At 43.5% G+C, this 14,527-nt stretch overlaps 1 protein-coding gene across 2 annotated transcripts in view; it reads right to left on the bottom strand.

The window, feature by feature from the left end:
* Window positions 1-14,527, bottom strand: part of ttll7 (tubulin tyrosine ligase-like family, member 7) — a 67,855-nt gene that overhangs the window by 48,867 nt on the left and 4,461 nt on the right. For both annotated transcript variants that reach the window (XM_069680569.1, XM_069680570.1), the window contains exons 4-8: window positions 12,394-12,461; window positions 12,025-12,183; window positions 8,140-8,356; window positions 5,106-5,270; window positions 1,448-1,606 (exon numbers count right to left, since the gene is read on the bottom strand). In XM_069680569.1, the coding sequence (XP_069536670.1) occupies window positions 1,448-1,606; window positions 5,106-5,270; window positions 8,140-8,356; window positions 12,025-12,183; window positions 12,394-12,461 (768 nt within the window). The remainder of the gene's footprint in view (window positions 1-1,447; window positions 1,607-5,105; window positions 5,271-8,139; window positions 8,357-12,024; window positions 12,184-12,393; window positions 12,462-14,527) is intronic.

The following is a 14,527-nucleotide window of genomic DNA, read 5'->3' as shown; positions in this document are numbered from 1 at the left end:
ATGATTGTTGCTGTAAATGTTGCGTGAAAGAGAAGCAGGGTTGTGTGTGTGTGTGTGTGTGTGTGTGTGTGTGTGCGTAGGATGTTAATTGATGAGAGTTATAGAGAGCTGCTGGTAGCACAGGGGGGATCATTACTGCTGGAGTGGAACAACTGCATTCACGGCTGTTTGCCATGTCTCATACACATTTTTACACACATATGCGCGCACACGCACGTGAAACAGACACGCCGTCACAGTGCTCCAGCAGTCAAAAGGAACGCCATCCCTTTGCTCTCACTTGTACATCTTTTTGTCATGTAATGCAGCCGCTCAGCCGCAAAGACAGAGTCAGGTAGGGTAATTATAACAGCCCAATTCCACGATGACTCTTCAGAAAAACAGCAACTTTCAAATATCAAACTTTTTTTCTTCAAATCAGAGGCTTTTTGGAAATCACAAGATTTATTTTGGGTTGGCATGATGGGTAAAAACAAACACTTATCCCAGAGGCATTCTCCATCCTTGAGTCAATTTGTGGGAAAGGGGGGGAAAGAGGCGCGCAGCCACTTTGGGTTAAAGGATTTAGGTCACGCTGCAACTGACTGGCTGACATCAGAACGGTGAGATAGAAATCCTGGAGTGGACTCTGAGCTCGTCTCCATCTCCTGGATGAGTGACACTTGAGAGACTGACACTGAGAGAATAAGGGGTGGGTGTCTTGTTAGTCAACCTGCCGTCCTGACCTATATTTTCATACCCTGCAAGTGTGTGCGCGCCTTCGCACGAGGAAGAAGCATCTTTGTCTCATCCTATAGACACGCAGACATTTCTATTTGTATGCGTGGGTGTGTATGAATGCACACATGCATGTAATTGCGTGTGTGTGTTTGCGGTCGTGTGCGTGTCCTAGTGTGCGGAGGTGCATAAATACATACTCGAGACTGCGTGGGTGTTTCTCTGTGTTTCTGTGCACCAGGGACGAGAGCGTGTAAGCAAAATCAGCGTGTGTTTATGCTTTCTGTCAGTGTTGGGCAACGTCTCCCTCTCTCCTGCTGATGCCACATTACTTCAGTTTAGGAGCCGCTGTCACTTTGGTAGCAGCAGAGACAGGTGAGGCTCCACAGAGGGCAGCCCTGCTTTTTTCTGACACACACATACACACCTTCACATAAAATCATAAATCACAGAATGAATCTCCTGCTGTTTTTTTTTTATTTATCATTATGTTCAGGAATTTGCAAAAAATAATAATGGTGGGAATAAATAAAAAAAGTACATTCAAACAATTACAAAAAATTCATAGATTAAACTGTGCCTTTAAATAATGCATGCAAATTTAAATAGAAAATTCAGTTTATGCCAAAAAGGCCAGCAGAAATTAAAACACACTTATACCTGTTCAAAAAAAAACACACACCACATAAACACCACACACACACACACACACACACACTGAGAGCCGTACCTCCAGTAGCCAGGGTTTCAGTTTGCGGTCCAGGATGATGTCGAAGCCGAGGACCTCAAAGCAGACGCTGTCGCTCCCTGGTGGCTGTCCGGGGCGACACATGCGATAGGCATGCAGCACGTGGGGCTCAGCCACTATTAACGTCTTCACCACCAGCTCCTGGCAGGACACACACACACACACAAAGAGAGATCACCATCTGAGCTGACAAAGAGAACACACACTTTGGCTTTTTTTTTGGGTTTCATTTATCCTACATAGCCAAAGGCTGCAATTTTTAGAGTGGCTGATTAAAGGTTTTCTAAAACTGAAAAGGGTCCAATTAGCAGTCCCGCTCTAGTTGTAGGTTAAAACTGCAGAAACATACTTTTGATTTAGGACAAAACTCTGGAAAAGGAGTGACACATACTACAGACATGCCTTTAAAAAAATAGGATCCAGTTTAAAAGCTGAAGAGAAGTAGAGAGTGTTACTGGCACACACACACACACACGCACACACACACAGACTCTCACCAATGTTGACGGTGGTCCATCTGTGTGGCTAGTGGCTCCCAGCCTGTGGTCAAGTTGTGTGTGTGTTTGCTCGTATGTTTGCCGGTTGCTACCTGCCTGCCTACTCCAACTGTGCAACTGGGGTAAACACGCTCACTCCGACACACACACAAATACACACTCTTGCCCAAAGCTTCCCCCTAACCAGGCCAGCCCCAAACAGAGAGGCTGGCCTGCAGTTTGCCCTGTACAGTCTGACTGCTGGGTGCAGGAGAGGGGGCATGGTGGTCTGGCCCTGGCCTGATAAGACCTCAGCGCCCCCCCCTCTGCCCTGTTCTATCTGTCTGTCGCTCACACACCTCCATCCATCTGTCCATCCATCCACCCGTCCTACCCACAGGCTGCCCAGCACAAACACCTGCTCCCACTTCCACCGTTTATGCCCCAAGTCCCCAGCACTGGCTTCTATATATGTGTGTGTGTGTCGTTGTCCCTTCCCCCATCACCTCCCTCCTTATCCTGAGCCCCCAGCTCTGGCCACTGCCATAGCACTGTGTGCCTGTGTTTTGTTAGCTTTGGGTTTATATGGTTCTATAAGCCTCTTATCGTTTTTTTTCACCTGCATTAATATTATTGTTATTTTTGTTATTCATTTGAGCTTTTTTAATAATTTCATCCCTGTTTTAAAGCAACACTTCTCCTTTTATGTTCATTGTAGAGAACACAAGATGCCCTGGTTGTTTGTGAGGTTGTTTGGTTCATTTTCAAAATGGTAAAACTGAAACAATAGTTGAACTACAGGCAGGATTAAGTGCAGTTTGAGGTGAAATTGTAGCAGGTGTCTAACTACACTCATTGCCAAAAAACAATTGGAGACATTACCTGGTTAATATCAGCATTTATTTGGATTATTTCATTCTGTCTTTATAAATGCAAGCACGAGCACTATTCAAACCTATTTTCTGAACATGTATCTTAAATGGTTATCTACTGAAGTACCAAGATCAACGTCTCCATCTGCTCTCATTGTACGAAATTTAAGCCAAAATAGCCCCCGTCACGGGCGCTGCCATCTTGCGCAGTAGAGATCGGTGGGTGGAGCCACTGTAGCCACTTCTGCTAACCTTAAATGACAGCAGAACAGCTTCTTGTGTTGGTCTGAAGCAGACGTTCACAGGTATAAAACTTCAATGGCTGTAGTGATTGTTTTAGTTACGTCTCCTCTCGCCGTTCCTCCTCTACTCTGCTGATCCAGAACAGATTGGCTGCAGGAGCCGGATTTGTCAACAGAGCTGTCAATCATCCTTTTCACAGCATCAAATAACTAAAATAATAAATGAATAATTAAAAATAAATTTGTCACAAAAATGAACACTTGGACATAAATCAGCATGATAAGGACTAACTATAATGATAGAAAACATGTTTGAGAAACATTTATTTGATGTGTATTCTGATTTTATAGTTTGACTTTTGTCTCATCTGTTAACATGGAGGAGGCGGGCTTTATGACCTATACTGCAGCCAGTCAGCAGGGGGCGCTCAAAATGTTTTGGATTCAGTTTTACGGAGCTGTCATGTCGTCCATCTTTTTATACAGTCTAAAAGATTATCACTTGCAAAATTTTTGGCCATAAAAACTCTCGCCTTCATACTTTCTGCATGTCCACCAAATAGTTTATAGACCTCATCACTGACCATAAAAAGGACCACGCACATCACTCTAAAGGTAGACTCACATCTGAGCATACAAATTCAAACTACTTAATTTTACTCTCTGACACACATACTTTCATGCAAAGCTTCCCTTCCCTACTCCAGCCCCGCACAGTTCTTCTGGCCGGCAGTTTGCCGAGTCCAGTCTGCCTGCTGGGTGCAGAAGAGGGGGACGACGGTCTGGCCCTGGACTACATAACTAGACCATTTGTAGTCAGGCACTGCTCTCAAAATTACACCCACATAAAGAAGCTCTGGTCAAACCTTGGACACTCTGCCCCTTACAGCACATCAATAACACCTCAATATGAAAGAGATGTCAGCGACTCACATGAAAGAAAAACCCTACACGACACTTTTAACCCCCACAGACAATCTTTGGGCAAACAGACTCTCTGACTCTCTGACCGTGACCGTTGGCGGGAAGAGTCAGGGCAGCCTGCTAGGTCTGTATGGGTACAAAATGTAAGAAGAGAGATGAAAAGAGGAGAGAGCAAAAAAAAATTGAAACAAAACGCAGTGTGTGAGTGCAAAACGGACAGCACTAACACCAAAGTGGTGCAACTTCTGAAGGAAGAAAAATGGTGAGAGAGCAAAGAGAGGAGGAGGATGGTCTGGCTGAGTCAGAAGTTGACACTCTGGTGTGTTAGAGAGGGACAAGAAAGATGAGAGAAAAAGAAGCAGACGTGAAAAAAAACTAGGACTTTGACACCTTGAAAAATGTAACACATGGAGAGACTGAAAAGAGAGGAGTGTAAAGAAAAGAAAGCATTAACTAAACACGAACATTAAGCCCCGGCCTCAACACATTCGATTGTCTTAAAAGCCACTTTGTTTAACATTAGCATAAAGAAAAGTGAAAGTGAAAGATTGCCTTGAGGAGTTTAACAACCAATGGGATTTGATTTTGAACGCTGTGAAGTGCACAAGCAATGAGGAACCATCCAAACTTAAAGACTAAAGTCAGAGGAACAAAAGGTTAAAGTAGGGACATATAATGTAATGGGTAGAAGAGATATAAAACAGGTCCAGGAGGTAAACGAATCGTCCAAAAAGACTTTGGAGAAAGAAAACAAGGAAGGTAAAGGTGTTTGGATGAGCTGAGAGCGGTGCCAGACAGGAAGAGCTCACCCTCCAGGAATGATGTTTTCACTGAGCTCTTCCTAGAGTTAAACAAAGCTCTGAAGCTCACTGAATCACTGTCATAACAAATCATATCAAACATTCCCTGGTCCGCTCGTGTGTTGTGTGTGACGTGTGTTGCCTGGTAGCAAGAGATCGTGTGTATATGAGCGCACGCTTTCAGATTACACTACAGGATGTACGCATGTGTTGTTTGCCTTCGCGGCGCGTTCTATTATCATACTCGCTTTTGTACACATCCGCCGCACATATGTCCGCGTGTAACTGTGTTGCTGTGTGTGTGTTTGGGTGGACAACCCACGTACAGAGACGTCTCCCCAGAACTTGGACACGTCGTAGTCGTTAATGCGGAGGAACTCGGTGAACCAGCTGATGGACCTCTTGCTGCCTTTGTCCACCGTCTCGTCTCGCTCGAAGTTCTCGTTGTGTTTGTTGACTGAGTAGTTGGTCAGATGCATGTAGAGCTGGCTCTGCAGACAGAACGAGGAGAAAGGAAGGCCTTATTCGTTGTCATGTGCATGTGTACACGTGTCTCTAGATTTCTAGCTTTAATTTATTTGATAGCAGCATAAGAACTAGCTTTTACATAGGAACACAGATATGAGAGAAATAGGCACAATTGTAGAGGCCGATTCATCACTGAAATGATCAAACAAAACCAGCTCAAACAAGGCTTATAATATAGTATAGAACTATATTCATAAAAAATACAGCATATCTAATGATAGCACCACCAGATGTAGTAGATTAGAGAGTCAAAGGTCTGTGATGTACTTGTAAAGGAGTAAACGTCTTTTGTAAGCTCTGAAAACATTAAAAATCGAATGTCATAGCAACAGCCGATCATATTTGCACCAGATGGCACGTTTTGTTTGTTGTTGGATGAAAGTCATTCTCTTCTACTTTCCTCTGATTTCCTTTATTTATTGAGCAGATGACAAAATTAAGCTTTTTTTTTGTGCCTGCTCCACACTCCCAGTTAGATGCATTCACACCTTTAAAGTTATCCAGCACAACTTTAATCTAATACTCGGGCTGCAAATAACTCCACTGAAGCACAGGGGGGGTGGCACTGCCATAGTGAATGCAATGACTTTTTTAAATACATAGTGTCTTAGCTTATGGTACCTTTGGCTGTTCTTATAAGTGTAATTATACCTTTGACACTGATGATTATTATCATCATCATAGCATATCTTCAAGGATATGCATGCATTTATCCCCACAGAGGAAATAACTATACTGCAAGGTAAAGCGTTTTCTACAAAGTTATTCGTATAGAAAGAAAAGGAAGTCAGAACATCACAATCTAGTCCCCTGTAAATAATTAGAGATAGGAGATGGTACATTGCTGTGCTATATGGGAATAATCAATGTTATATCTTAATGGTTCCTAGGTGATGATCTTATGGGACCTACTGATAATGAGTGTTGAGTTCACACCAATTGCTCAAGCATTCAGAGATAAGATAGTCAGAGCCATAGCGCCCAACAGTCCCCACAGTGCATGGCTAAACTGCCTCATTGAGTGGCTGACTACAGCCATTGTGTAACCCTTGATGTATCCCTCTCTTTAAACACTATAGCTCACTTCTGAAGACAATACATCCTTGTCCTTAAGCTACATGGTAATAACGCTGTGGCTTGCAGGCCCCCTCCAGCCCCTGATATCTGTCTGGGAGCCACTCTCTGTGGGATTGAACATCCATCTCCACGGCATGACTCACTCCATCATGTGTCACACACTGGTAAGACAATACACAGTGGTGTCACAGGAGGGGTCCGGCTTGTCTATGCGCGCGTGTGTTCATATTGTAGATAAGCATCACGCTTGATAGGAAGCCGCGAGTGTGTGTGCGTACATCCCATCATCAGCAACAGACTGTGCTTCAGCAGGTGCAGAACCTCCAGGCAAATATGTGCAGCTTGATATTACAGGAGACATCTGGCATGTGGACGTTTACACTCAGCTGTGTGCATACAGTACGCCTGCACATATTGTGTGTGTGCGTGTGTATGCACAATTTATGCCTTATAATGGTCTGCATTTGTGCACTGTTGACTGTGTATATGTGTGAATGGACGACGACTGTGTCTGCATGCGGTGTCTTTTTGACCACAAAAATTGCCTTCTGCACAAGTCGTGCGCAGATAAAGATTCCTGCATGTTTAGAGATGGGCTTTTTAAATTATCTCCAGACTCGAGTAGTCATTTCTAATTATCATAGAGTACTCAGGTACTCATAAAAGGAGGCACTGGTTTGCCAACATCATATTGCCGCTGCATACATGGAGCATGCACTAGCACATGGAAATCTTCTGCTTCTTCTTATTTAAAGGCAGCAGATCTCCAAACCCAGGAAACCCAAGTCATTTCGTTTACCTTGTTAAAACACCTTCAGACACCACTCTTATGGCTGCTGGTTGCTATTTTGCCTGTAAATTTCCATTGATTGATGTGTGACTAAAAGCTTTAAAGGTGATCAGCAGCTGCATAGATTTATAATTTTTGCTTTACAGATATCTTCAGGTATTTATTAAAAAAAGTTAAATCACTGCATCCCATCCAAAACTTTTCTAATTATAATACATCTAATTAAAGATATAATCCCGAAGATTTCAGTTTCGCTCTCTTTGGCGCCACCCAGGGGCGATAAACGTAATTGCGGGAGTACACTTCCTACGCACACAGATCCACGGTTGGTTTCGGTTGTCACAGTTGTAACTCTTGATTTTCCTTGCTGACGATCGCTTTCCTTTTTAGACTGTTTGCCTTCAACTGAGCATAATTTATTTCTTTGTCTTTGGATTTTCACTTATTTTTGAAGTTGTATCTGTAGTCATCGATCTTTTCTTTGTTTGTTCAGCCATAGCAGATTACTGTTTACTCGCAACACTGGAGACCGGAAAAGCAGCCGCTTAGCTCCGCCTACCCTCTCTGGCAGACCAACCACTGCTGGCTGATGGAAAACACGTCACTAACTGGGCGCCGCTTGTGTTTTTTTCCACGAATGTCGCCACGGACACCCAGTCTGTAATAACACTACATACTGGAAATGCAAAGGCTTTCATCAGTGGGCCATAGGCTCAATCACCATTGTGTTACCTCATTATGTGATAGTGACTGAACAGACATTTATTTAAATGAAAATCTCCAAACAAGTAGTCAAGCACCCTTGCCCACCCCTTCTATTGCTATAGTTGCATGGTATGTGTCTACACCAGTGTGTGTGTGTGTTGTCCACATCCATGTTCAGCTTCTGTGAAACACTTAGTGACTCTGCTTTGTAAAATACTATAAATCATTGATATCAGTAAAAAGTCTCATCTGTGACTCACCAGGTTGGCCTCACTGGGTGCATGGTACTTCTCCGTGCCCATGCGAACCAGGCCGTCGTTGTAGAGAAAAATGCGAAGAGGGTCGCAGGAAGTCACGAGGATGTAGATGCGCAGGTCAAACTTGTAGCCCTCCATCAGGAAGGGCTTGTCCAGATACTCCTGGACGATAAAGTGCTCCTGGGCTGGCAGCTTCTCACAGTTACGGATAAGCGAGATCCTGAACACAGAGAAACTTTATTAATCCTTGGGGGGGAAATTGGGGTGTCGTCACCGTCATAATAAAATATGGCGTAGTAAAGACAAAAAAGATAATTAGAAAAATGATAGATGGGAGCTTAGCAGGCACCATGAACATGACTGATGACATTGGCACTGTCTTATACGTGTAGAAGGGAAAAAAATGGAACCAAACAGTATACAGATTTTATGGTTTTTAACGCAATATTTCATTTTTAAGTCGTCAGGAAAAGTTGGGACATATTTCTGGGGTGCTACGTCTGCCCTTTTTAGCGATACTTTCAGTCCTCGCATCCCGAGATTAACTTTTCCTGCTTCTGTTTTTCAGGGCAAAGAAGAAGACGTACAATCAGTAGATACTGTATGTCCGCACTGTGCATCCCATGAGCCTTTTGCAGTGAAAGGGTCAGAGCCCAGATGGTACTCCTATGACCTTCCGCTGCTACAGAGCCCTCACTGAAAACATATGTAAATGAGCGTGCTTAGCATGCCTCAGGTCTGGTTTGAGTAAGAAAAGCTGTTTGGCTCTGAGGCTCATTTAATGTTCCAAAAATGATGTGTTCTTAACCTGGCCATCTAAATAAAACTTCTGAAAAATAAATGTCCAAAAGGTAAAACACAAATGTGGGTTTGTCCGAGCGAAACTCGAGCATCTGGAGAACATTGTGATTTTCTAAAACCGAACGCCACTCATCAAATCCCGTAGCAGGCTCCTTTAGCTGTGGGCAGGTTAATAGGAGCAGACATGGCGCTCAGTCTCAGCCTGCACTCTAATTCATTTGCTTTGGTCTCATGTCACTGGCACTCAGGCCTTATAGTATGCAGGCCATTGCTAGCTGGACTCAAGAATGAGTTGTGTTAGTCCATGTGCATCCATGTGGCTGTGCACGCGAGGGTTAGGGGCAATCATTTCAAAAGTTTGTGCATGTGAAGGCGTGTATTTCTTTTCCGTTTGTGTGTGGGTGTATGTATACGAGCAGGAAGGGTGAGGGGTTGGTTTTAAACAATATCCCACTATGTACAAGCATCACAACTGACCTATATCACCATCACTCATAGTTAAGGCAGACTTGGCCTAAATTGCTTACATACACAGGCTGGAGGGCTCCATTAGGCAAGCAAGCAGGCACAACACACACACAAACACAGTGTTTGACCACCAAGTAAAGACTTGATTGTTTCAGAAAGTACAGTTTGAGCTTTTGAGATATTGTGGCACCAGGTCTCCGGGGAGCAAACACGGCTCTGCTCTGCATGTCGGCGTGCACAGGATCAACATACAGTAGTTTGGGAAAACTGCAGTCTATGTTTTAGCCAAAGAATTCAGCTGCTTGGTTAACTGTAATAAACAAAGACTGGAGCATTGTTGATGAGAGAGAATTAAGGCAAGGGTTGAGGTTGAACAAGGTCTCAGTTTAGCAGCATGTAGACCTACCTTTGTATAACGCTGTTGTTATTTTCAGCTTTATCAAATTTTCAACTGACAACTAAAATACTACCGCATTGTAGACAAGCGCTTCACTGACCTGCCTATCACAGAAAAGAACAGGGAGAAGTTGATGGGAGCTTCGAGGGGCCCGCCTCACATTCAGACAGCAGGCTGAATGATGAGGACAGGGTTAACAGTGTTAGTTAGTCAAGGAGGAGTAGCTGAGGAGAAGACGACATGATTGATGAGCCGGGGTGTCAGATAATCACGGCCCACTCTCCCCTGCCTATTTAATTTGGCACCAGAGGGGATCTCGCCTTTTTAAGCCCTGCACGCGCTTTTATTTTGTTTCCCTTATAACAAGCTGCGCTTCAGACACAAACAATAACTTCATTTAGTCGGCCGACGGAAAAATAAATTACAGGGGGTAGATATAACTTAATTTCCTGCCGCGTCACACCATGCAAAAAAATAAGAGAAAAATCTAATCTTGTGAGCCGCCCGCCGTCGAGTGGACGAGCTAAACTCATCATCTTTCATATTCTTAATGTATTGCAATAATTCAGCCTTTGCTGCCTTTTATTCTTTAATAAATAAGAGCTTAGTGCAGCACGGATTATAAGTAATGCTCACATTATACCAGAAAGGACAAATTCAAAGAGAATTAGAGGGAGAGGTGAAGCCCACCGAGCCATTTGTACTTCAATATCTCCACCTATTGGCGCTGGTGATGAATGCACTCCAAAGTGTGTCTTCATACGTGCACATGAGGGATCACATTTTTCAAAGAAGACGGAGTCAAAAAGAATAATTAATAAATGTTTCACAATCTGAGCGGTCTCGATGTATTATGAAGAGCTCAGGAGAGCGACGTGCGAAGCAGAAAACAAACAATTTCAGAGGACTCAGTGTTTTAGCCAAATCACAATATTCAATGTTGGCTTGTCGTCTGGTTTATGTCTTATCTCATGTAACAGAATTATTCGTACAAAACTTGGACCTATGAACTTGCTGTTTTTACATTTTATTACTATTTTTGTCCATGAGATCGACACAGCTCAAATTATAGCTGAATATAAAGCTCTGTGACTTTCAAATGAGTTGGTCTGGCTCCTACACAAAAGGTTAGAACCAGTTAAAAGGCCTATTTAAGAGGCAGTTAAAGGTGTTGTTTACCACATGTTAATGTGTGTATGTTAATGTCCTTTGTGTCACTTCTTCTGGTCAGTGTTGTGATGACACAGATTCTGACTAGAGACACCCAAACGTCCCCGCATCCCCCAGGGAGCTTCCTAAACTATATCCTTGCTCTTTCCTCCAGGGAAGTAGACGCAATCCCTGCGGGGAGTCCTACCTCTGTGCTGGGATCTGCCCCCCAGCAAGTTACACCTGGAACTCTTCCAAGAGCCAGGGAGGCTTTTACTAGATGACCGAAGCAGCTGGACAGACTCTCCTCAGAGCAAAGGAGCTTTAAGATCAATACCGACCCACACGCTTAACCAAGCTTATCATTTTCAGTTTCTTTTACACTGTGGCAGAAGACAGTTGAAGCTTCCCCACAGGAGTTTTATGTGTCGTAATTTTACATTTGATTGCTTAAGAACTTTATAAACCATTCCCAAGTATTTGTAGTTAGGTAAAAAAACAGGGTTGGATGCTGACTCGCGATAGAAACTGTCACCTCATGGGACTGCGAGTATGAAATATGCATTGAGCTACAACAGCCTGCTCATCTTTTGATAAAGAGATGCCATTGAGAGACAGAGTCCCCCTGCAGCAGCCATCTTGGTCCATTTTCTTCTCTGACTGGTCTCTGCTGATGCTGCCTCATAAAGGATTCCAATAATCACATGCAGAGACCTTCGGGGAAGAAAGGACTGTAACTGCCAGGGACCACGTGTGTGTATGTGTGTGTGTCCCCTCCACTGGCAGCGATAACCTCTGATTTATGGAGAGTGTGACCATCGAGGACAATGAGGCCAACAATGAGAATCACCACACCCTCTCAGCTACAATCCCAGACATAATACTTTTTCCACAGACACACATGTCAGGGTCACAGACCTTGTTTTGTTGTGCTCGTCCACTGCTAATTTCCTCGTCCATTCACTCACTATTTTGCTTTCACTATCTGCTTCAGTAACCCTCCCTCTCTCTCATCCTCACTCTTATCGTCATGTGTTAGGCGACTCCGGGACACGTCCTAGAATCTGACCTACCCGTGACCCATGGCTCCGTTGGCAGGTTTGACGATAAAGGTCTTTTGCTTGCGTTTCCTGCGCAGCTCCTTGACGTAGTTCTGGAACTGAGTGTACTCGGCCGGGAAGATCCACGTTTTGGGTATGAAGCTGTACTCTTGAGGCTGGCACTTGATCATTCTGGAGAAACAAAAGTGTTTGTTGATTGTTAACTTTCTCTAAAGCAGCATTTTAGACTTTTAGAATCATCAGGAGGAGTCTTATATTTGTTCTTCTAAGTTGCACTTCGTATTTTATTTCCCATTGTTTGCTTTTATGCTCTTATTTTTGCACATCTAAACCAAAAGTGCAGCTAAGTATTTTATGCGTAAAGAGAGACGGAAAACTTACTTGGACATGTTTCTTGCTAGGCAGTCTTTCCGGCAGATTTCGCCCATGCCAGGGAAATGGTTAATTCTCTGCAGAGGGACAGGCAGACATAATAATGTTGTTAAGGCCATTACGCCACTCAATTCCACCCCCGCCCCTTCATAAAAATGAGCACATTAAAGGCAGCAACCTGAAGTGAGCTTACAATGTTCTGACATTTATGCCCAATTACGGACTCAAAACAAAAAGGTGACGCTGAGACCTTTCTCCACCCTTATTTAGTTTACCCTGTTTTTTTTTATACTATTTAAAGGTTGGGGAGGGAAGAGACGAGAAAAAAAAAGCGATCAATCTCAACTCCGAGGGGCCGAGGTAATTGGTTCTGCATCGCGAGCTCCTGCAGTGACAGTTGAATGAATTGCTTTGAATGCGCCGAAAGGGGGGCGGGGGGTAAAGGAAAAACTCTGGGTTTTCTGTATTCTTTGACCAAATGAGCCTGAACAGGGGCGTTAATTAGGCTCGTATGAACTGAAACTTGACAGCAAACTCTCACAGTACATCACTGAACGGAAAAAGGGAACATTTAAAAGAGGTAGAGAGAGGGGGAGAAGAGAGGACACAGAGTGTAAAAGGATCCCGTGATTATTATCCAAACGAGACAGACGTAATTAGGGATTCGGAAGAGATTGCACAATTATGCCAATGCCGCGAGACGGCGTGGCTTGTGAGGGGAAATCAAAACCAATTGTTGAGGGACTTCTACTTTTCTACTGAGAAATTATCTCATGAAACACTACAGCAGCGCGCGAGAGCAAGTGAAAACAACTGACAGCAAATCACCAATTCTATGCGAAGCATTAGCAACATCGCTACACATTAAGCTGCTGCAGTATTTGTAATTTTCAATCTACTTGGCTGAACTCTAGCTGCCCCTGTCCTAACAAGCCCTGCTCTTTCTAGCCTGTGATTTAATCAATCATTAGTGCCCAGTCTAATCAAATAAGCACTCGTGAAGATGGATGGCTAATGCTCGGAGCTGTAGGGGAGCAGCAGCGGCAGCAGCAAGTTCACTCTTCAGGACAGGGAGGTCAAAGAGAGGTAAGGTTTCTCTCAGACTAGTACACACAAATCAGAGCTACCGCTGTTGTATAAACCCGTCCTGTAAACATCACTAGTGACATCTGAAACCTGACCCAGACCCCCTGCCACTCAAACTTGTCAGTCTTCCTGTCAATCCTCCCACCTGTGTCTGTGTCAGCTCTGTTGTTCTCTCTCACTCTCTCCACCCCTCTCTCTTTCTGTCTCTCTCTCTCTCACCTCCCAATATGTGAGGAAAGCAGAGAGACAGGTTAGAGTCTTCCCTCCATCTCCGCTTATACCTGTATTTATATTTTAGTTTATGTCTTTCTGACATGTACTGACTAACTAACTGACATGTACCACTCTCCATACATTGAGTGTTTAAATTGACTTCGGCACCATGACAGAACCCTCTAGCCTGATTGACAGGTCGACTTTGAAGAGTCATTAACATCAATGCCCTAAAGCATAAACCCGCTTTATCATTTATTTAAATTAAGCCATGATTTATAAAATGAACATTATGCTGTATTAACACTTGAAACTAGCGATTGAGAACATAAACTCATTAGGAAAATGTTTACCGAGGTAATAAATGAAGTGAGAAGTAGGGTAATTTGATCATTATCTTCTATGCATTCTAACTTCTTCAAACCAGAGTCTCCCTCTGCTGGTTGTATGAAGAAGTGCAGGTTTAAGGCACTCCAACATACTGCGGGCCTCACTCTGCAGAGACTAAAGCTCAATCCACTCCTTTTCAATGTTTACATATCACCGGCCACTACATTAGGTACACCTGTACAATCTAATGCAATTCAATATAACAGCGCTGTCGTGGATTCTGCTTTAATGAAGTTAAATGTTTGTTGACTTTTGTTTTGTTGAGAGTCTGAAGTGTGTAAATTCAATTGTGTTCATCACTGAGGCCATAGATAAAGGTGGTGTTGTACTGAACTACATTATACTGAGATGTGTCTCTAATTATTTGTCCTCCCTACTTACATACATGAGGGGGCCAGAGTATTAGAAACACCTCAGAATATAATGCAGCTCAGTACCACCAGTTATGAGCTTG

The sequence above is a fragment of the Semicossyphus pulcher genome, unplaced genomic scaffold (assembly GCF_022749685.1).
Source record: "Semicossyphus pulcher isolate SPU_LCO1_2020_fin unplaced genomic scaffold, fSemPul1.0.p SCAF_4, whole genome shotgun sequence".
Lineage (NCBI taxonomy): Eukaryota > Metazoa > Chordata > Actinopteri > Labriformes > Labridae > Semicossyphus > Semicossyphus pulcher.
This window is presented reverse-complemented; position numbering and strand designations above follow the sequence as displayed.